Raw genomic sequence first — 23,930 nt, 5'->3', positions numbered from 1 at the left:
GTTAGTTTCCTTTGAAGGAGAGCAATATGAAATATGGTGTGCTTAGGTGAAAAATTTAAAGATTTAAAAAAGATCCTTAAGCACGGTAGCTTTTCTTGAAAATGTGGTGTATAAATAATAAAATACGTGATGGCACAGTACAAAGATTATCTTGGCACAGGTCTGGGATGACTGCATTGCTTACAGAGCATTTGACACTTGTGAATAATGTGATCATTGCAAAAGTGTGCCAATGAAAACTTCATACCCCACCAGTACATGTGCATGTATAAGTTTGTTAGTGTGTTCTGTTTCAGCACATTTTCTAGTACCGGATCGAGGAAAAGCTTCAGTGTTGTGCCATATTGCTGGTGTATCTTATGCCTGGTTGCCAGAAGAGCCTCAATGGACAAGTGAGGCTATGGGTTTTGTGACACAGTGAAACCAAAGTGAAAACAGCGTTAAGAAAGAAAGGTCTCACATCCTGTTCCTTATCCCTCCTGACTCTTGGCTGCCCACTCCTTGCATTTGCCTTGAACCAGTTTGATGTTCATCCTATCACAAGGATGAACTCGCTCACTAAAATGGAAGATAAGTACCCTGGCAAGAAGAAAGGAAAAAGTGACTTTTTTCTTCTTTGTTATTAAATTGAATCTTACCTTGTAATCTGATGAACAGGACAGCCAGCAGTGGCTGCAAGTGTTTGTGTGTGCCAGGCCCTTTCCTGTCTGCTTTTGGGTGCAGGCAGCAGCTCTGGGGGAAACAGCAGAGGGGTGCAGTGCATTTCTTGTACCTTAAGTTGTACCTTAAGAACGTTAGCTGAGGTGTAAGACCGAACAAGGCTGTTATCTACCATGTCTCTGTTCACTGCAGTGGTCATAAATGCCCAGTCCCAGAAGGTGCAACCTATGGTTAAGCTGGGCAGGGTGGTGGTAGCCAGCTGAAGTTTCTCCAGAGCTTGCAGTCAGTAGCACAAGAGCATGAGGGACATCACTATGGGGCTCTGAAGGTCTTGAACTCTTGTTGAGTAGATGAAGATTTGACTTTTCAGACTTTTCAGTTTAGTCCTGTTGATACAGTCCGTAAAGCTCACAGGCACCACCATCCCTGTTTACAGTCACAGAGATGAGTGGGCTGATGTGAACAGGGAGGAAAAGTTGTGGTCTTGGTGAAGGTTGCAGACTCTATCACATTGTTGGTAGCTCACATGCTGCCTGAAGGCGATGCAATGCCCTGCAGCACCACTGAGGTTACGACTCTGTGACCTGATACAGCTTCTGTGGTATCTTGAAATAGAAAAAGAAAATGGAGAGTGTGTCATATCATACTACTGAAAGTGTTAGAAAGCAGGAGGAAGCTGTGGTCAGAAGGAGGGAGGAGCAGTGGAGGGAAGAGCAGAGAAATTCCTCTTCCTTTTAGCAATGGCAAGCTGTTAATTTATTCTAGTAGCATCGTGAAACTGCATCCACAGAGTACCATGAAGGATTCCTTTCTCCCTTCCTCCTGTGTCAAATACAGCTGAAGACAGGCCATTAATTTCAAAGAGAGTTTGTTTGGAGTAGACTCTATTCTCAGTGCAAGTAGAAGGATCATTTTGGTTCTTTTTAAAAAAAAAGTAATTTCTGAAGTTTTTGTCAGTCTGCGAAGTGGAGACCAATTGTAATTGCAGAAACTGCAGCTGCTTAAGGATCCAGAGCATTAGGAGATACTGTGTTTATACCTATGCTCCTCTCTCTATGGTGTTCACAGTGTTTGCCCTAATGCTTTCTGTTATTAGAAAAAAGTGCGTGTTCAGAGGTGCAAGAAACAGTTCATCTCTTGCAAGCAAGACCATTGCTCGTGCTGTCAGAGGAGAGCACTCTGTGGGTACTACAGTCTGTTGTTGAGCAGAATCTTGTGATCCTGAAAAACACTGAAAAATCCTCTTGCGTAGAGGTAGCCCTGGGAGATTTAGTACTCTTGTGCTTCAGATTAGTGGGGATGTATCCCTACAGCATCTTTCTCCATGGCACTATGTTTCAGCTAAAGGAAGGAAGTGTGTAAGTTGTGTGGAAATTACTAGGAAAATAGATTTCCTATTTGCCTATGAAGAAAATGATGCTTTTTGTAAGGAGCATCAAATTGTTCGTTGAAGAATTAAGCTCTTCAGAACAGTAGTTTCATTTTAGGCAGCTCTATGTATCAACATACTGTTGTTTAGTATTTCATCTTTTTAACAATATCCCTTCTCCTGCACTTCTTGCAATTCTCTCTTTCAGTTTCTGCAGATAGTTCAGAATTTTCTGAGTGTTGAATTTGCTGAAGGTCAGAGTAGAGGGTTGCTTGGATGTTGTGCCTGGAGGATTCCAGTCCTTGCCTGGGCTGCTCTCTGCCTTCCAGTAGCTATAAAAATTCATTTCCCTTCCCCCTCTCCCTGTCTGTTTGCAGGTTATCTTGACGAATCAGATTACCACATCGTTGAGCAATGGCCTTGCGATCCAGGCAGACCTGGTGTCTCCAGCTGATGATTTGTCCCTGTCTGAAGGTAAGAGATCCCTTCTATCAGAACTGAAACTCTACGCTGACACAAATCCACATTGTAACTTACAGTCTTGTGTTGATATACAGGGGTCTGTGAGAGTGGAGTTATCAAGTCTAACATAAAACAGTCTGGGAACAAAATTATTTTTCAGTTTCTCTGAAAATCCATTTATAAATAAAAAGAAAGTAAGTGTATTAGCTAAAAGGATCTGACACTTTCTAAGGGCTGTGAATGAATTTTCGAGCCATATCAGTTCTATAACATGTTCCTCAGCATTGTACTTTCATTCACATGCATTTGGAGCATTACTTTCTCAGTCTTCTGAAGCTTCTGCTAGACTTAATACACAGGCTAGGCTACAGATTTGATCTTATCTAATGATTATCAGTGATTCCAAAGAGAAACAGCCAGTCACAGATGAAGGAGAGCAAATATACTCAGTCCTGTCCCTTGCATTATGCATGTCTGGTTTTCAAGCACAGTGCCTCAAACTGCAGCTGTCAGTATTGTGTGAATGTAATACGTGGTTTTGTGTGATGCCATATACTACTTCATATCTTCATGTTTCTTTTTTCTGCACAGAATTAGAGACAAGCACACATTTTTGGGGCAGTAGTGAGGATTTACTGTCCCCAGTAAGTAGAAGAAAAGATAGTTCTGAATCAAGGTTTGCAAAGTAATATAATAATTTCAGCTTTCCCTACTTGCAAAGAATAGTCAGAGTACCCTCAGTCAGGGACAGATGCAGAGAAGTTTGCTATTTAGAGTTCAGTTCATGCACAGATCCAAATGTATGATGTAAAGTAATGCTCATCTTTCCTGCAAAGGCATGATCATCGCCTGTAGACTTCCTACTTTGTACAATATGGGTATTTCTCCTCTTTCTCTCCTTGTTGCACTTTCTGGTGATTCTGGTCAGCTTCTCTTTGTTCTGGTTGATCACAAGCAGCCCTCTCACGCTTGTCTGACTTAAAAACAGCTTGGTGGGAAAACCAACTAAGCAGTGGTTAAAACGGACATTATTTCTGCAACTCATTTCAATGGACAAGAGAAAGAGGTTGAGGATAGATTAAACAGAATGTCAAAGAGTAGCAAATAACTTCACTGTAATGCCTTAACACTGATTGATGTGTTTACTTCATAATTTTGTCAATAGGAGCTTGGGCAAAGCATGGCCCATTAAATCATTTTGGAATTGTGCTTGTGGCTTTTGTTGGCTTCATCCATTGCCAAAGTATCTCTGAAGTTTGTTGCTTGAATATCGCTCCCTACATCTGTCAGAAAGAGTTGAAATTTGGTAACTAGATTTGGAAGAGGAAAGGCATCATTTTTCATCTTTATGATTTCCTTCTTGGCACAAAGTTGTTGCACATTGTCTCATTAAATGCTCTTGATCACAGTACTTGTGCTTTTCTTTGTCCCTTGGAATTGCTCTGTATGAGCTTCCTCTGAAAAGAAAGCCATAGCTGACTCTGAAATGGAAGTAATAACAAAATCTGTTCTCAGTAAAACATATTTTGTACTTGTGGTTAAAATATTTGAAGAGGTTTTGGAAAAAGCACGGCATAGTTGTAATCTTTCTAAATTTTCCTGCAAATATGAAAGATTCTAAGTGCTGTGTATGAGCCATAGTTCAATAGTACGCTGAAATCAGGACCATGTAAGAGATGGTATGATGATTTTTGTAGCAGTTACAGCTTATTAATGGAGCTATCACGTTGTGTCTAAACTCTCTACCACCATTATTTTTCACCTTTTAACCCAAGAATGAGTTAAAATGTGTTGGTGCTCTGTGTGTGTGTTGTTTTCCTTTGTTTTTCTCATTCCTTGTTTTTAATTAAGGGTCTGAAGTGGTAAAATGTGCCAGCATGACACTTGTTGAAAATTGAAACCTTTGTTTAACCTCAGAACAAGAACAGCACAGACAGCAGCAGTGCAGGCTCCTTTGGTAATTTAAGTTTTATCAAGGGATGCAGGGGTGATAAACTTCTTCCCTTCTCTCCCTTCCTTCCCTCTTCTGTCGACTAACATTGATGAGGCGTTTACATGCTGTGTTGTATAATGGGAGAGCATAGTGTGTCACTGTGCTATGTGGTTTTCTCCTTCTGTCTTTCTTATCCGTAATACAGCTGCTTCTGGATTTCCAGTTTGCTTCAGTTTTAACCTGTGCTGTCTACCTGTAGAAAAAGTGGAATTTCAGGCCTATTCAGCATTTTATTTCCATGTTTATTTTGCTCCCAAAAGATACATGTGTGGCCAGTGTTTTTCTTTTTTAACATTGAGGTGTTGACCTGTCCTGACGAAGTCCCCCCTAATTTATTTCATGTTAGCTATTGAACAGCCTGCAAGTAGCAATACTTTAATCTTCTGACAGTCTTGGTACTTTAAGAATCCTTAATGAATTAGGCTTCCAGGATTAGTGTGATACTCATAATACTGCTGTTTTACAACTGTAGAATTGCAGGAAAGAGTAGTTAGGTGAGTAACCCAAGTGCACAAAGTGGGTATGTTGCAGAGGCAGGAATAGAGGCCAGATTCATGACTGGGTTCTTACCTCATTCTTCCTTTTCACTCATCACCATCTAAAGCTGAATTTGAACCAGTGACCTAGATGTGAAAGGACCCGTAACACATTATTAGTCCTGTAAGCAACTCAGACCCCTTGGTTTGTATATGTATAATATGTTGTTTTAATCCTATCTGAAATCAGAGTCCCGTCACTGTAAATGGTTTGCTAAAAGGGTAATCTTTCTTAGAGGCAAAAATGAAAATTTCAAACTGAATGTGTTATTAGAAAGAAATGGTATGTTAACAGTGGGTTTTGGTTTTGCTTCTGATTGTGCTTTAGGAGGGAATTGCTTGGGTTATGTGTTAGATTAGGCAAGAAACCAAGTAAGCTGTTCATCTGATGTGTGACAGAAAGTTAATCTGATGAACAAGCTGAAAGGATATTGTCAAGCTGTTTCAGGCTCAAAGCTTGTCTTCTGTAAAATCGTAATCTAGTGCATGAAAACTTGTGTCCTAAAAATGTTCGATTTTTATGAAAACATTAAAGGCTTTATAAAAGCAGTGCTGACTGTAAAATCCCACCATTTACGAAGCAATGTAAGAACTGTTCAACTGTGTTTGTTGGTGGTACTTGTAGGAAATGATTATGTCCAGCTAAATTGCCAGATTATGCATGCTTCTGCTTCAAGACAGAAAACAAAATGCTTAGTTTGCTACAAATTGAAGTGCTGGATAAAATACAAAAGTTTCTGTACCTGTGGGCTGAGTCCTTGAATTCATTTGGCCTTTGCATACTTGCCAGAGTATCATCTGAAGGAGTTCAGTAAGACTAATAAGGTTTTTTTGCAGCTCTAAAATTCTTAGGCACGTAAGGCTGTCACTTCTTCCCTAGGAAGCAAACTCAGTTTTTATTTGTAGCCATACCATTCTTATGTAGTCTTCTTGCAAACCCTGTCATTGTAGGGAATAGACTGGAGCATGTTGTGAATACTGCTATTTCATGTTCATCCTTGCTTTATGAAATAGCCTCTGTTTAGCTCTTCCAGTCAAAGGCAACTTTGAGAAGCCTTAAAGTTATTTTAGATTGCAGAGGTGGTCAGATGAGCCCAGGACTATCACTAGGCTTCAAAATGTGGCCTGAAGAATTAATGTTTTATTATTTAAACATGTAAAAAGTAGCCCTTCACCCAATTAAAATATTTTTTAATAATTAAAAAAACAGATTTAAGCTGCATTAAGCTAAGTGACTAGGAGAAATGGAGTGCAAACGTCCACAACAAAATATTTTGTATGACTGTTAACTGATGTTTTTAAACAAGTTATCTATGGCTGTGACTGTACTATTTTTGTTATTTTTGCAAAGTTCACATGACTGGATTTTACCTAATGTAGAGGGTTGTTAGAAATTAATTCTAAGCCTGTGTGTTTGAGCACTAGCTGGATGGTGAAATTTGTGTGTTTCATTTGTGTGCTGCAAAGAGATAGGACAGTATGACCTACTTGAGGTCCCTTGTAGTCCGCCAGTGCCTATCCTGTTAATATATCTGCCAGCTGTGAGCTCTAACTTCCTCTTGCAGACATCAAAGACAAACTCCATCTTTCTTGGAAAAAGCTCAGGGGCGTGTTGGTATGAACAAGAACAGCATCCCCCTCCCAGTGTGCACAAAGAGTCAGGCAAAAAAAGGAATGCTGTCTCGGGCTTCTTCAGTCTCAGCTAGCACTTTCAAATATTTGTTTGGAGAAGTCAGAATTATTTTGTGTTTAAAATTGTCTGTAAACTTGTGCTAGCTCTGGGGACGCCAGCATTCAGTCTTCTGCCATTTGTGTTCATCAAGTGGTTTGTCATAGCACTGTATATTTTTGGTGCATGGTGTGAGCAATGAGTTTAGTCTGACCTTTTCGTCTTTGTTGCTGTGATCTTGAATTCTTTTAAGCTGTTGAGCAGAAGTAGGCTTTTGTGTTGCGGAGACTGGAGAAAACTAAGCTACCATAATATCTCCCACCCACAGGATTTCCCACTTTAGTTTAGGGGCAGAAGATTTGAAGCTGGAATCTTTGGCTTCTCTTCTTTGCTTTGCCCTTGATCTCCTGTCAGATTGTGATTAAATCATTTTATTCTTCAAGCCTCAGTTTACCCTTTTTTTTAATATGGGGATATATTTTTATTTTGCAACTTTTTTTTTCTTTCTTAATACTTCAAGATATTCCTATGGGGAAAATAATGACTTGACCTGCTGTTCACCCCAGAGTAAGACCAGTTCTGTAGTTCATTACTTCTCTCCCTTCAAATCCCTTTCCTCAATCCTGGTGCTGAATGGAGAGAAAACACTGAAGGAATTACCAAGAGAACTGAGGAGCCCGTAGAGATCAGAAGCTGTTGGTTGGTTTTGGTTTGTTTATTTATTGACTTATGTATACACTTATGCTTAAGGTTGGACCTGCAGGTGACTTAATAAAAACAAAAAAGAATATTTTGTGAGAACACAAACATACCTGTTTTGCAGGAACTGTGAACTTATGAATGAAGCAGATGTTACGTTTCTAAAACACTTCCTCCTTGTAGTTTTAAAGCTAATGCAGAATAATGCACGTCCTAGTGAAGTGCTCCAACATGATAGGAATTTAAATAGATTAGAAAGTATCATAACACTTTGGCATGTTTTAGGCCTATAGCATTTCATAACCAACCTATGGCAGGCTGGTTTACACAATTTTGCTTGAAAGAGGAGATAGTTTGTCTTGGATCACTGAAACAGTGGTGTTAGTTAATTATAGTTAGTTTTTTAAATAGGACAATTCATAAATTAATATCCTATCTTTTTAGTATGAATCCACTCTGACTTTGAGACCCAAATATTTGAGAATAGTTACTAAACCCCTTTTTTTTGGTTACCATTATGGAATAATCTGTACAGAGATTACTAGGCCTGTTTATGAAACACAAGAACCATGTGGCATGATGTAAGAAAGATCTTTTGACTGTGACCCCTTACGTAGACCCTGTGAAGGTTAGTGAATTTTAGATATGCAAAAAGGCAGTGAGTACAAATAACACTAGTGGTATTGCCAGGTTATTTGGAAGGTGAATTCCAACAATTAGTCCATGTCTATGCATACTGAAGGGTAAACTTCCCAACTGAGACTGGTGTGCAGGTGTGAACCCTGAAGACTAAAACACATCGCTGGAAAGGTAATGGAGTTCTCTTCTTGGTTTATGGCTTATCAAGGTGGTGAAGTGCTACAGTGTATCTTTTGCCCTCTACAGGCATGATGATATAGGGAAGTGAGATTTGCCTCTGTTTTTACCTTGATATGAATTGCCACTTCTCACTTGATGGTTTGGTTGCCACTCAGGCCCAAGGCCGCCTACCCTCCCATGATGGGAGAGGAGAGCTCGGTGAGTCCATCAGCCACAGGACTGTGCCTCCAGGTCTGAGCCCTGGGTATTTCTGACTTTAGCCTAGGAGCTGGCAGAGTTACTCAGCTCACTGGTTCCCGTTCACGTGAGCTGTAATGAACAGCTGGAGCTGTTTCTTTCTAATTCTTTATTTTGCTGCTGGACTTCATGTCTCAGCTGTCTTTTAAGAAACTAGCCCAGCATAGACCCTGTAATCCTCTTGACCAGCCAACAGTGCTGTGGGAAGCTTTTTGTTCCTTCAGGCTGTTCTATCTTTGAGTTACTTCTCCAGCTTCAGACCCTGCGTGAAAAAGATTTAGGCCCACATACGCTGAAAGGTGAGAAAGGATCTCATCTTCCTTAACCTGCTAGAAGTCAGGACAGCACATCCACTTCAGGATAGGTAAACAGTGGGCACCAAAAAAAGGAGGGACCTTGATAAAACTAATTAATACATGTTGGAGGGAAAGATGAGCCTCCTCAAAAGAGGATTTTATTCTTGTGCTCGCACTGTGTTCATGTTTCTGGTAACTCTGTGCTCCTGGCAGTAAGTCTGCACCCCAGTGCTTCAGTGGAAGGAAGAAAGCCCTTCTGGCTGTTGTGAATGCCTGAAGGAAGTGCACCATCACTACAGGGCCTGTAGCAAATGATATTAAACATGAGGGGAAATGATACTGTGATTGTTTCTGCATGATGCAGGGTTGCGGTGGTGTATGGAGCAGTTAGATTTCATGATAACAGTGGTCATGTCAGTCTGTGCTAATTTTGATGCTATATTTCAACAAGTGGGAAGTAGTGACATAATAACATACAGCCAAATTTTAACGGCTTTTTAATCAAAAGATAAATCTCTCAGTAAAACAGTGTTACAGAGACTGTACATGTCTATGGAAGTTTCCAGCTGAATGACATATGCATAATCACTTGGTCTAGACTACAAAAGGGTTGAAAACTGTCAGCAGGAGCATTCGGAGGCCTCTATATATCAGTTTAAGACAATCTCCATTCCTCATTTCCTAATTGCTGCGATGACAGAATACAAAGTTTTACTGCTTTGTTGTGGTTTCTTTCTGAAGATGTGATATGACTTACAATCATTAATCAACAATTTGTAATCCAAAAACCCTTCAGGTACATTTGCTGGGAATCACTCATCTATATAATCAGAGGCATGGTAACAGAAGTGCTTACAGTCATAGTTGAGTGGTTAGGAGTTACCACCTCTCAGCTGCTAAGTAACTTACCTCAGCTGAGACAAAGTGCGACTGAGTATGTGTTGCACCTTCCAATGCAAAGTAAAATGGGTTTGCATGAATCCTGCTACCCACACTAGTTTATTCCTGTTTTCCTTTAACTGCAGTAAACTGAGAGCATGCATGGGTCAGTCACCGAGTTTCAGCTGATGGCATATAGCTGTAAAGCATTGTAACAAGTTGCAATTGGTCATCACCTTATGCCCTAAAAATGTTTAAAATTAAGATTAACTCATTTTTCAGTGTGGGTGAATACAGAAACTATGTTCTCTTATACATTGCAATTTAGACTTTTGTTTATACTATGAAAATAGCATTAAGAGATCTGGTTATTTAATGGTAGTAATTCCTTCTCCTTCTCCTTTGCCCTTTCTTCCCATCCTGTGCAGAATAGAAGAGATCGACCAGCATTTTTACTGTGGTCCTGCAAATCAGTGGTTTAAATCAGAAACACGAGACATGGTTTGGCTCTAAATTACTTCTGCAGCACTACATTGTACACCAGTGTTGGTGGAACTGTTCCAAACTAACTTATCTTTCAAATTACATTGTGAAAAATGAATTAAAGGGTAGGAAAGAGCTAAACACCATTTGTCCCCGTGCACAATGACCAATTAAATTCTGTCTTAACTTACTGTGGGTTATCCTTAAATCTGTACAAACAGAGGCTGAAGAAAAAAATATTTATTGAATCTTCATCATTCAGTAGCATTCAGTCCCGTTTCTTGTGGAGTTTTATAGTACCAGCAGTGGATCTCTCTTCTGGTGGGACTGGGAGGGATCAGAAGGATTTCTATACATGGGAAAACATCACAGTGGGAATTATATTTGGCTTGTGGCATAACATGAAGCATATGGCTCACCTGCAGAACTTGAACCAGTTAGGAGGTGACCCTAGGTGCAGGTGTTATGCCAAAAGGGAAGGTGAGGACAAGGGGACAGAGCATGATTTCAGAGTCTGATGTCTATGTTCTAGTTGCAGTTCCAGCTGGGTTTCCTCTGGGTTTACTGCAGGATGTTTGAAAAAGTGGCTCCTTGTTAATCTCAGGCAGCCTCTATGATTGATGATTCCCCTTAATCGTAAAAAGAGCACATTGGTGTTTCTGCTTAATTTGTGTGTATTTCCTGCTTTATTATTGTAATAATGATTTATTGTCTTAAATGATGGAAGTTTTATAACCTCTTAGGCTTTTTTGGAGGTTGAAGCTGGGTGCTCTGGCATGTGAACTAACTTCTTCCCAGTGACAGTCTGCTCCTAAAATGTTACATTAAACCCAAACATAACATGATAATAAAAAGACAGTATATGGTTGGTGTGTTATCTCTTAATTTAATGAAAATAGGCAGCTTGAGTATAGGCAGATTTTGCATGCTCCACATGGGCAAAATTCATCTACTCTGGATTCTGCTTGTCTTCTCATAATATCAGTTACACTAAAAAATAAAAATAAAGGAGCATTCAGAGAAGAGCAACCCAAGTGGTCACAGTGCTGTACAGAAAGATGGGTGAAGAAATGGTAGAAAGAGGAAATGCCTGGAGCTTAACTAGAGGAAGGCTTTGTTTATGCTAATTTCTACTCTCCTAAAACGTCCTGCTGTTGCTCCAGTCTCCCAGGCAAGCTGCAGTCTATGGAAGATTCCTGCCTAAGCTGGTGCTTAACTGGGTACATCTCTCTTCTAAGGAAGGGTAGAAAAGACAGTGTCTCGAGTATGAATAGCTCCACTGTTAACAATGGAAAATTTGTCAGGAGAAAGCAAACCCCAAAGCAGACGCTACTACCATGTGAGCAGCCATGATTCTTTGGGAGTAATTTGAACCAGTTTGATACCTGGCAGGGGAGCTGGTATTTCAGGCTGGCACATGGATATGTAAGGGAGTAGTTTGGGCACGTTTTAGCGGACTATCAAGAAGTTGTTTCTGAGCGTGAAATCTGTTAGACCAGCTGTTCCCAAATGGTTTCTGTTTGTGCCTCTGTTTCTGGTGGTGAACTCACCCCAGCCGAGCTTGCGACCCTAAATACTAACATAAACAATTGCATCTCTGTCAGGCTTGTGACCCCACTCTGTGCGGCTGTGACCCTGCTGGAGGTTACGACCCCTGGTTTGGGAATCGTTGGGATAGACTGTCAGATAGTCCTGCTGGGGAAGCGCTGATATGCCCCATCCAGGCCAGGATCATCACAACAAATGCCTTCAGATCTCTCAGTAATTTGTAGTCCCCCGCCACCAGTTGGAGAGTGCAGCCTATTAGAGCTGACATGTCACTTTGGTACATCAGGAACATCTCGGAGATCAAAAGGTCATAGTCCTCCCACGCTGCTGCAGCCTTTCTTCATGGACTTGCCTCTTCATCTTCCTTCCCTGTCAGTTGGCTGGCAGCGAGCCCCAGCTCCCTCGCGGCGCAGCTGATTTGGCCATGACTGCTGGATGCGTACCAGCTGCAACTTCTGCCCCACCACCTCTCCGTCTTGCTGCTTCTCCCAAGCCACCCTTTCCAAAACTGTTCTCCCCGAATACTCCTTGCCCTAATGCAGGGACTGATGACTGTCTCTCTCTGCTGAAATCATTAAAAGTTATAGTCAAAGTAATTAAAAGCTATATAGGGCAGTGCTAGTGGAGGTCGGCTAAGTCTTCCTGTATATTCTGTAAAACTAATTCTGTTATTCACATACCTGTAGATATGACTGCAGTCTTACAGATCTGGGATGCCAATGTGGCCTGCAAAGCCAGAAAGTGGTCTCATGTGACTGCTGCTGTGGTCTGCAAAGCCTGGGGTCTTTCATAAGCCACACAGACAGCCTTTTTAATATAAAATGCCAAGTTACAGATGTCCTAATTAGAGATTTGATTTTTATGCTTTGTTCTGCTGCAATCTTAAATGGAGTTTATAAATAACAACAAAAATAGATTTCAAATTTGTTTTTTGAAAGCATTCATTACCATAATGTAAAATAGTAACATTTTAATAGCTAACTGACTTAGTAGTCCAAGGCCACTGACTTCACAATTTACAGTGATGGAAGTTTGACTGTGGCATCACCGCATGAATCTGACAAGGGGAGGAGCGTGCAACAGATAATTTATTTTTACTTATTTTTTGTCAATAGATCCTGGAAATTGCCAATGATGGCAGGAAGGAGAGAGGAGGAGATGGTGCAGAAAAATATGACAATTGCTTATCATTTGGATAAACTGTATTGCATAAAATTAGCCTGAATTCAGCCTGTGCAAGTCTTGTTTCAGAGGTCTATACGGAGTGCTTTGTTTAGAGATGTTGCTGGACTGGTTTTCTGTCAGGCAGGTGCGTAGAAAGCATTCAACTGAAAATGAGAACAGCAAAGTCAAGTTGTGGAACGCGTTAAGTCACGCAAGGAAATGAAGTCAGAAAATCTTCTGTTATAGGCTGGTTACTGGACACTCCACTCCGAAATGAAAAAATTGCTCGCAACTTTGTATCTGTAACTTGATCATCCCTTAAACACTAATTAATTGTCAGAAAATGGAGCATAAAGTCTCCTCCATCTGTCCAGGTTGGATATGGTGCACAAAGGAGCTTATCCGATTCATAGTACCTCTTAGGTAATCAGATTAATATCTTCCGAACTGAACTTACCCTTTTGATACTGAGTCTTTCATATGCCGTGTTTCACATATCACGTCCTGTTGAAGCTCTGTGGCTTTTCAGTAATTTCCTTGAAATCTATATGTGGTATGTCTGTACTCTTCTGAGCTGTTCTTGGGACATGCATCAATTAAATATGTTTCTGGCACTCTCTTAATGGCATAGTTTCCCTGGAGTCAAAAACTGCTCCAAAAACTGAGATCATTTGTTTAATTTAAAAGCAAAAGAGTATGGAACTACAATTTCAGGCTTCAACAGCTATGCCCCTGTAGCTTTGAAGGAAGGGAAAAAAAACTTGATGTCTTACACACAAAATAAATAAATTCTTGAGTTCTTAAAATATCTGATTTCATCCATTTTTTTGCTTCCCTTGCTTATCTTTTAATTTTAATTCCTTTTTTTATATGGTAGATTTTCAACTTCTTATCGAATTTCATTGTTTGTTGGTTTTCCTTAGTGAACTAGTGGGCTGGATTTTGTCATCTGGGTCTAAGGAAGAACTGTAAATGACGCAGGATGGTTCTTAATTAAAATTACTGATAACCAATCTGAATCCAGAATTGTATTTTAAGTGGTTGAAGCTTTTGGCTCTAGAACATTCTGGGAATATATACTGTATAGGAGTTGACTGCTGTTTTTTCAAATACATGGAGAGTAGACATACATAAATTCCCATATTCTACCAGATCCCTCCAGTAAGATTCATTCTGTGCCTCAAATATCTCTTAGCCTGCATCTGCAGTGGTGTTTTCATTGAGATCAGTAGCGTGGTTTTTAAGCAAGTCCTCAATGATCTTCGCTTGCTGTATGTTTGTTCAATATGAGGAGTGGTTTTGATGTGCACCAACTAGAGAACTTTTGTGGGAAATTAAACTAGAAGTTCCCCTACATGCTAGCCAGTGGTGCTCAAAACCATCATGGAGGCAGAAGGATCTAAGCCAATGAGTGGTCCTCAAGCCACATCCAGAGCAGGGACGTTCTCACCAGGGAACCAGAGCAGGCGAGTCTGGAGCAGAACAACAATGCGTGTACAGGGTAGCCGTAGGGGGATCAGCACCAACTCTTTTGGCCGGCTGACACTGTCGTGCCAAATTATTCGCTAATGTAGACTTGCTTCTTAAACAAACATATGAAATATTTTCTCTTGCATGTTTTTATGTAAGTCAGGCAATACAGACCACTTCCAAAGATCAGTAGGAGGGGTTAGTAATACGCTGTAATGCCCATTGCCTGACTGTGGTAACTTGCAGTTACTGAGCTCAGGTAATGCTTGATTACAAGAAATGACAGTATGCATTTCAGCAGGATACCAGCTCAAGTCCTAGCTGGTAGGATTTGACAAGCTCATTTGTACTGCAGCCTGAGCTGCCACGTCTTTCATTTACTGTTGTTTATACTATGAAATATAACTTTCTGCCTGCCCTTGGCCTATAGTCACATCTCAGCTGCAGTGAGCATATGCCCTGAGTACCAAATTCCTGGGTCCACTCATCCTCAGTATCTGCTGCTGAATGATCTTTCATATCTCCCATCCAACTCCCTTTTTCCTTGCTGTTCCCTCTGTTTTTAGCTTTCAACTGATAATGTTGATGTTCTGTTTTAAGAGTTGAAACAGCGGCTGTCATATTTGAGAGTTAGTTAATGTTAAATTGCTACCCACTGAAAACTGCTACCCGCTGAAAGATAAGTGACTAAGAAGATGGGCCTGCGATTTTTTTTTAAGCTTTAGAAGTCTGTAAACCTTTTCCTGTTAGTGTTCAGTAGGAATGAAGTTTAGGATAAACTTCAGTGCCTTCGAGCTAATGTAGTGCCTGTCAGTGACCGAATCTGAATCTCAAGAGGAAAAGTTCATCGTGGATTCAGGTTAATGCCAAAAACCTCATGATCCTTGGAGCCTCTAGTTTGTTCTGTTGACTGTTCAACCAGAATAACACAAACTAGCAAAGACTGGTCACATTATTTTCCTCCAGGTTACCATGAGGTAACTCATGGGTTACCAGCATGGGATCAACATGTCATGTGCTTTATGTCCCTAGAGTTCATTGTCTTGGCTTATGGTCAACAGCTGCCCAGTTCTTCTTTTCCTGAGGGTGCATCTGCTGCTTAGTCACCGCTGTGACCGTCATGTGAGCTAGCATGAAATGAGCTGTTGGGATCCAGAGGGTTCCAGCAGCAGATGAGTCACAGAGGCAGAGAGGTCAGCACAGGCTAATCTTTCTAGTATTTACCACTCACGGTGTAGATATATCCTGAGATGAACCTGCCTTCTGTTAAAATGAAATTTCTTTTGTCTGGATAGGAAGATCCTATGGGTGAGAGGAAGCTGTATCACCTTCATGCCATTCTGACTGTGTAAAGGACTTTGGAAAACTTAGTTTAGTGAGCTGTGGGTTTCCCTTAGGTAGGGATACCTCGCCTTCCTCACTTGTTATAACGAGGTATTTGTGTCCAGTGGCCTGAATAGTAATTGTGAGCAAGTCAAATGGCACATAATAGGGAAGCTCAGCCCATGCAGTTTAGGGCAATTTTGAGTTTATTATAGCTTCAGCCCAAGATTTGGTGGTTGTTCTTTTTGCATCAGTATTTAAGGTGGTAGAAATTCACCTGCAGTTTGGTGTAGTGCAGTTTTGAATCATATGCGTTTCAAACAAATAAATTAATACAACTTGCTGCATCTGTAAAGCAGTGGATTTTCAGCGGACTTCAACATGATAAAGTATTTCTTATTTTGTTTGTGCTGAACATTTTTGTAACAACTGTGGTTTCAATGAAAAAATAAGTGTTTTATCAGAAGTGACGTGTTCTGTGGAGATGTGTTTGTGCTGATAAAATAAAAATCTTGAAGGCAAGAGAGGAGACGAGGTTGAGGTTCTTGATCAGAACTGGAGACATGCTACACAAAATAACATCTGGGTTATTGTCTGTGTGTTTCTTTTTTTTTCTTCCTCTCTCACCATTCTTGTACCCTCCCACCCAAAAAATGCTGTTTTGCAAGGTCTTGCTTTTGCTAAACCAGTGAAGAATAAACCAAAAATAAAACTGTTTACCAGTCGGCCCTACTTCTTAGCTCCATATGAAATTATGTGGTGTTTGTCTTGCATTTTGCACAGGTACCTGTGGTAGTAGCGTGCCATATTCTAATCGCTCTGATAAACAATTGCCTGCCAGTGGTCGCCTTGCATGTAGCAGTGAGCAATCCCTACACTCAATGGTGCCATTGAAAATGTTGGAGAGCTTGCTGCCCAGTTTCAGCAGTTTAATTGCTAATGATGTGTTATTGCTTCAGAATTTAATAGCTGTTTCTGGTTATGATAAAGTTGGTTTAAACCTGCAAACTTTTAAAAACTGAATTTGTCGCTTCCTCTTTGCAGTGTGGTTTCCTCCTTTGGTACCTTCAAAACATTGTGGTCTGGGGTGTTGGGTGAGGTGACATGTCCTATTTACACTTGGGTGGAAAAGACTGCGTCATGGGCACTTGAAGCTCTGTGGGGTTTTCTTAGTTCAGACACTCAGATGTGGATTCCTGTCATCACCTGATTACTTAACTGTGAATGCTAAAATGATCTTGCTAACTTTGGTATAGTTGTCTTAAACTTAAGAACTTAAGAAGACGACATGCATAGATTTTAATGTTACCTCTGTGTGCTGCCTTTTGTGGAGTGAGCACAGTGATGATCAAAATATTACGTGGCATATACTCCCTCATAGTTAACCTCAGAAGAAAGCCTCTTATTTGTCTCCTTGTCTGCTTCTGCTGCCTTTCCAGTCTTCTCTTCATCTCCAGGGCCACAATTCCATATTAATTGAATTATTGAGGCAATCACACTCTTGTTGACACATGGGCCTTTCAAACATTAAATTAAGGTGTAGCGATACCAACCCATGTCAGTAAAAAAAGGCAGGTGGGCCTGAAAGGAAAAATATTTTTTACCCCTTAGTCTCGTAAAATCGTGTGATGCCATGACTGGTGGTGGTCACCACTCTTCAGGCCAGGGACTTGTGCCTTCACTGTCTAAGCTTTTATAGCCCTGAGCATCCTGTTACTATTAGCTAATAAACCAAATGATGATAATTTTGTTTGTCCATTTTTATCTTTTGTCTTGCTTGACCATGTAGTGGCAACAGGGTGGATATTAATACAATATCCTTCCTCTGCCCTGTCTGCGATGACATTAGAGATGTCCTGTGCTCGCAGGTTCTGTGATCAGAGTGGTCGTAACAGAACAAATAGGCCAGGAAACAAAATGTTTATCCAAATCTCTTAATTCACCAGCCACTAAAAATGCCCGTCATGCTTTCCTGGCATTTCCCAAATCCTTGCAAAGGAAAGCATTAAAGCAGCCATATGGTAGATGTGCTTAGTTGGAGGGCTCTCAGTCAGCTTCTTGTCTGATGGAACTAGAAAGTTCAGCATACAAAATAGTGCCATTTATTGTTTATCCTCAAAATTTTAGCAGAAATGTGTCAAACACTGCTCAACAGGCTCAGCTGCAACCTACCTGTTTGAAAGTAGCTGGTGATTTTGGTTACCTCAGGTTCTGGAGTCTATGTTGAGATGGCTTAAAGGCCATAAAGGTTTTCTGTTTTGTTTCATTTTTGTGTTGGTTTTTTTTTATTTTACAAAATCAAGCCTTTGAGAATCAGACCCTTCACATTAGGCTCCTGGATAAATTGAATTACTAAAAATGTTCTCCTGTACTTTTTTCTTCTTTTTAAAAGAACTTTACTTTCTTCCCTTATCCTTCCTTTTTCTTTCTGTGACAGTCATTAATATCACTTCCAGGTTCTTTTATGTTTCCTTCTGCATTTTTCTGTCTGCCTGTTTCTTTCTTTTCATCTACACTCCGAACGCTACAGGTTGCCCAGAGCAGTTGTGCTGTCTATTATCATCGGTGGTTTTCAAAACCTGGCTGGATAAAAACCTGAGTAACCTGGTCTGACATTATAGCTGTCCGAGCTTTGGGCAGGAGGTAGGACTACAGACCTCCTGAGGTCCCTTCCAGCTTGAAATATCCTGTGAGCCTTGATGCTACTTTTTTGTCTGTTTTGTACTTTTTCTTTCTTACTGTTGTTTTCTGTATATACTCTTCTTTGTTATGCCATGTTTGTTATACCTATTTATTAATCTATACACAAGGTTACACATTTTGATGAATCTCTAATATGTACTTAATCTCTTAACTGGGAGCTCTTCCAAAAGACAGGGATCTTATTCTCTTAATAGCTAATTCCTTAATGATAAATCTACTTACTTTGTTGCTGTTAAATGTGCTGATGGTTTGAAGATTATCTTTTCTGCCAGCTCAGGTTAGTAAATACTTAATAAATTTTGAGATGGAATAGTCCTGCCTGAAGGCAGGAGGAGAAAAATATTTTCTCTTGTGGAGCCCTCTGTCTTATTTTAGATTGTTTTGAACAGAACTTGAAGAAACTCTACTTTTTCCGAAATCTGAACTCTGCAGATAGGATAGTTCTGTTCCTCTTGAAATGAGCAATGAATTTTTTAATGGAAAAACTACTTTTGTTGGTATGCCTGAGCTAGTGATTAATAGCATACATACAGACCTAGGACATCCCGCATTTTGGCCTAATGAGAACCCTGGCCTGCCAAATCTCTTGCAGGACACATCCCCTCATAACTCACAGCCCACTTCTCTCCTCTCATATTAATCCCAGGATAACATTAAACTACCAGTAAGTCATAGCCCTCAGATGTTGACATTCCTTGAAAAAGTATCTGGGTGTAGCGTCAGTGATGAACTTACTGTAACTAACCAGATGTAACCAAGGTGTGTTTAAAGAGAGTGTTTTAAATCCCACCTCATGGTCAACATTAACGTTTTCCTAACACCTAATATAGGCTAGATGAAAAGAATTTTGGTGCTTTCAGGGTATTGACACAAACAACTGTGCCTTCTGCTTGCATCTGTAGTTAGGAAAATATTTGCTAAAAACAGACTGTACTTTTTAATAGATTTTAGTGTTACTGTAAGGCACCAAACTGAGAGCTCTGCAAACCATAGTCTCTTTCCTCTTGTCCTTGGACTGTCGAACACAACTGGTAGTGGCACGAGCTGTTCTACTGGCTTATCGTTGTATTTCAGCTTTGATCTGGAGACTCCACATCCAGTCGATCAGCATAGAAGCTCAGGCTCCTGTTTAGTCCTTTGCTGAATTTCTAAAGCTGTTGTGAAGGTCATCGATGTAGATACTGCGGTATGTAGTGAAACTGGTAAGTTGGCAAATTCATTTTGCATCAGACTGTAAACAACTGTCTGATGGTGATGACATTCAGCTACTACTGACCTGTACTGCATCCAAACCAGTGACCTAAAGATGAAACATAATTTCTCCTAGAGCCAGTCAGTTTCTTGACTTGGGCCAAACAAGTGACCCAGCAGTGAAAACTGTATCTTATTGCATGACCAAAGACTGAGTCAGAGACTCCAAGTAACTACAGTCGATAGACCTCAGTTTTTTGAGCTTTAATGTGCTTGGGCAGAAAATGCTTGAAGAAGTTGCAGCCAAAAAGTGGCAGATAGGCCTGATTTCCAACGATCTCTTACTAACAGTTCCCACCTGCAGGTTCCCTGTGGTTCTAGACTTAAGGCCCTGTGTATGATACGTGTATATATATGTGCATGGATGTGTTTATACCAAGCTATTTTGTTACTTATACTAGTTTGAGTTATTCCTTGTTAGTTAAGAAGGAATGTATATGTAAACAAAGGCTTTTGCTCTCTGTCCAGACTGTTCTTCCAGCAGCCTTACTGATAGGGTAATCCAGTGTCTGTGAAGTTAGTCAGTGATGATGCCGAGGAACCTGCTTCTGGCCTCTGAATAAATCTTGGAGCAGACAGGTCACTGATAAGGGAGAATCATGCTGTTTACACTTTCATGCTTGTGCAACTGACGTTGCAAAAGGAAACAAATAAAAGATAATGTAATGTAGTTTTTAAAGTATCTTTGTCCCTTGGCCTTTACAGATAAATATCTCATGGACCATAGGTGGACATGGTAAGTCCCTGTGTTACACTCCTCCTGACTGTGTTTTCATTTCCAAGGTACAATCTGTTCCCCTAAAATGAAAGTTCCAATCTGTACTGAAGATGACTGTAAATGCTTGTGACTAAAAAAAAAATAATAAAATGGGTGTGTATATTCCCTAAAATGTCCCAGTTACTTAAACTACTAGTTCATACAAGAATGGTGGGATACTAGGATGAAGCGACACTTTCCTTCTAAATACCAGCAGCAACTAGTAACTTTTTTGAAGATTAGTTTTCACTTGGGAATTTAATGCTGTGGAATGGTGCCAGATCCATTCCGTCGATGTGGTGGTTTCCCAGGCAATTCCCAAGATGGACAGTGGGACTGAAGGCTTTCCCCTTTTTGACTCGACAGCATGCTTGCACACAACTTTTATGGGACATCTTCATGGCTTAATGGGTTATTCCCTTTATCTCCTTGTCTGGTTTTTAGCTCCTTTTTAAAGATTAGCCATACTTCTGTGTAGTTCTACTACAGCCAAATAAAGGCAATGTAAATGAGAGGAAAGAATGCAAGTTTGTGCATACAGTGTAAGAAACAGACTTAAACCATGATCCAGAGATTATCCTGGGGTGGGAAAGTAGTTGAAACTTCCTCAGCAGAAGCTGTCTTGCTAATCAGCTCTGGCAAAGAGCCTCTCGATGGGATCCTGATATGCTTTAGCAGGATTGCCAACTAGAAAGGAGGAATGCTGTTTATTACCGTACCCAGGACTGGTAAACTTCTTCTGGAATTTGTGTCCAATTCTGATTCTCAGAGTTTGGGAAGGATATGGAAATACTGGAGGAGAGTTCAGAAGAGGACCACAAAAAGCAGTCCACGTTGTAGAAAGGCTTTTCCATGTAAGGCTTCAGGAGTTTGGTAAGAATGTGAGATTGCAGAGGTACTTAGGCTTGGAATTGCTGTTAGGCAGTTTAGTCTTCCTAGTTGTATGGGCAAACGTGTAAGAGTGTGCAGTGACTGGAAGAAGAAGTGGTGAACTTCAGCCTTAGAAGATATAGCTTACTAGCAGTATGGGTGACAACTTTGGGGCAGCTCATCTGTGAAGCTGGTGCTCTAGTTATTGATATATTACAGACCACATGAAACATCTGTATAGAAACAATCTTTAACCCAGCTTCTGGGTGTGCAGACCAGGGTAGATGCTCACAGAAAACTCTTCTGGCTGTGTGTACTGACATGATTTTACTGTAAGGGAAAATGAGACTGCAAAATGGAAGGCCAGCTAAACGCAGTCTGTTTGGTATGTTTTATAGATGAAGGCACAAAACTTTTTTTGCACTGTAATCATTGGGTTTCTGAACAGTCTTGTCAGAACCTGGCAAAGAAGTGCACCTGTGGAAGAAATTAAGATCTGAAGTCATCCTAAGGCATGAGAGAAAGTGCATACTTATAACTCTGTGCTTCACTAACAATATTTATATGAGTTTTTCTAGAAGTTTTATTGGAAAACTCTTCTTTCATTTTTCTAGGCATTATGCCTAAGGAATAACTTATTCATGCTCACTCATAGCATGTGTGTATACTGTTAGCTTCTGCATACAGTGACATGTAAGCTTGGTGAGAGGCACAAACCAGCCTCATGTATCTATGCTTTCTTTTGAAACATGCCCTCACGGACCTTCTGGGATTTTGAGAACAGGGATGGATGGATGCAAATTACAGTTTCCAAGTATATAAAGCAGAATTCTCGTAGAAATAGTTTTGTACTGTGTTGTGGAAGAGCTTACCTTCCTTTTTTAATGACTCTACAAGCAGAAGTTTTCATAGCCTCTCACTGGATGCAGCCTTTCCTGGCCACATGCTGCTCAGTCCTTTGCGTTTGTAGTGGAGATCAAAAGCATAGAAAAGCTCCTTTGAGCTGTGGCCAGTAATATTTACAAAAAAAACCCCAATCATTCACTGCGCTGCTGGATGGCTCGGGAAGCTCTGCATGTTTGCCAGTGTGCTGGATGCGATGCAGAGGGCTCAGGTGAAGAATACAGGTCAGATTTGAAAGATGTGGGGTAAGGTGTGCTTGCTGCCCTGTTCTTATGGGGAATACTCAAATTGCTGATTGCTGTTGGTGTCGTCGTGCAAGTTGTTCACTTGTGATTTATAGGCATCAAAAATATGTCCAGAATAATACCTGCTTCCAAGCAAGCGGGATTTCTGAATTGTACTGAGGCCATCAATGACTTCCACAGCAATCAGTAAATGTATTAACCATTGCTCTCTGATTCTGTATAGTTTGGCGGACTTAGATCATTGGTGTGAAATGCACTGATCCAGTACAGAACAAGGTCCTGATGAGATTAGCCACTTACATGAACTGGGATCTTATTCCTTTCTGGTGTGGAAGAGCAGCCATCATAATGTGTATTATAATATTATAATAGATTTAAATTACTTGATCCTGGGGAAGTGCTGAGATACAAGCAAAGCCTCTTAAGCCTCATGCATTTATGGTTTTATTTTCAAACTTGGGAGTTTTGAGAATGTAAGTATGTGGAGGTCTCTGAATGGCACGCAGAGGTGGTGTTCCAGACTGCTTCATGCCCTTCATAAGTTCAGGGTTTTTGAAGAACAAGACAATAGAACAGCGTGTTCAGTGAACAGAAGGACCTGGTCAAGTAGAGGAGTGAAACCAGAAAGTTTATGCTACTGATTGGCCGAAGAGATCCCGCAGGACACATTTGTCAGCATCACAAGCAGGATGCTGTTAAATACTTTATAATATGTCAGTAAATATTACGTGAATAATGAGCATGGGCCGGCATCTCTCATCAGTCTCAAGAGTCTGATCAGTTACAGGAGGAGGAGGACAAAGAATGGGTGGTCTGGGTTTCCCTATAGAAGGCTTCAGATTTTTCTCCTTTGTAGAAATGGTGGCCACTGTGAATACCTTGACAATATAAGCAGTGATGAAAGCTGCTGCTGTAACCATGGCTCGTGAAATATTTACCAATGTGTGAGTCCCTGATGCCCTAGTATCATTGACTGGCAGCCTGGAACCAGCAGGACTGGGCTGGCAGCCTGGATTCAGGCAACAAGACGGATTGGTCTTTAACAGTGAAGTAGCATCCAGCTTCTAGTGGGCAGAGGATAGAATGAAGGTATATTGATGAGACAGGAACAGTGGTTCATGGAAATGCCTGTCTAGGCCAATCTCTCTCAGAGTAACTACACTGTAAACTGTTAGTGTAAAGAAGTGACAGCAGCTGAGGCAGTATGTACTCAAAAGGCAGTAGGTTCCCAGCTTATTAAGATTATGAGCTTTAGGACTACATGAAGACTTTCTAGTTGAAGAACGTGGTCCAAGTGCACAAGCATCTTTCAGAACAGGTAAACTCTGTTTTACAGCTATAGATGAACAAGTTGTGATACAATTCACAAATTGGCATATTCCTTGAAATCTCCATTTAGGAGTTGTCTCTGGTTATTTGAAAGTAGAACTTCAGGCTGGTTTCTGGATGGAGACATTTGACAGAATTTGGAGGTGTATAATAGAAATCTGTATTCTCCCATATTATGTCATGTCATGTTAGGACAAGGGATGTTTTTGCCACGAAACTAGCATTGAAGGCAACAGAAATGAACCTTGAATCCTGCTTGCCATCT

At 40.5% G+C, this 23,930-nt stretch overlaps 1 protein-coding gene across 5 annotated transcripts in view; it reads left to right on the top strand.

Annotated features, from left to right (window-relative positions):
* RAD51B (RAD51 paralog B) overlaps positions 1–23,930 on the top strand; it is a 457,164-nt gene that overhangs the window by 236,050 nt on the left and 197,184 nt on the right. For all 5 annotated transcript variants that reach the window (XM_072864693.1, XM_072864695.1, XM_072864696.1 and 2 more), the window contains one exon: positions 2,407–2,503. In XM_072864693.1, coding sequence (XP_072720794.1) covers positions 2,407–2,503 — 97 coding nt within the window. The remainder of the gene's footprint in view (positions 1–2,406; positions 2,504–23,930) is intronic.

The sequence above is a fragment of the Ciconia boyciana genome, chromosome 6 (assembly GCF_034638445.1).
Source record: "Ciconia boyciana chromosome 6, ASM3463844v1, whole genome shotgun sequence".
NCBI classification, from domain to species: domain Eukaryota; kingdom Metazoa; phylum Chordata; class Aves; order Ciconiiformes; family Ciconiidae; genus Ciconia; species Ciconia boyciana.
This window is presented reverse-complemented; position numbering and strand designations above follow the sequence as displayed.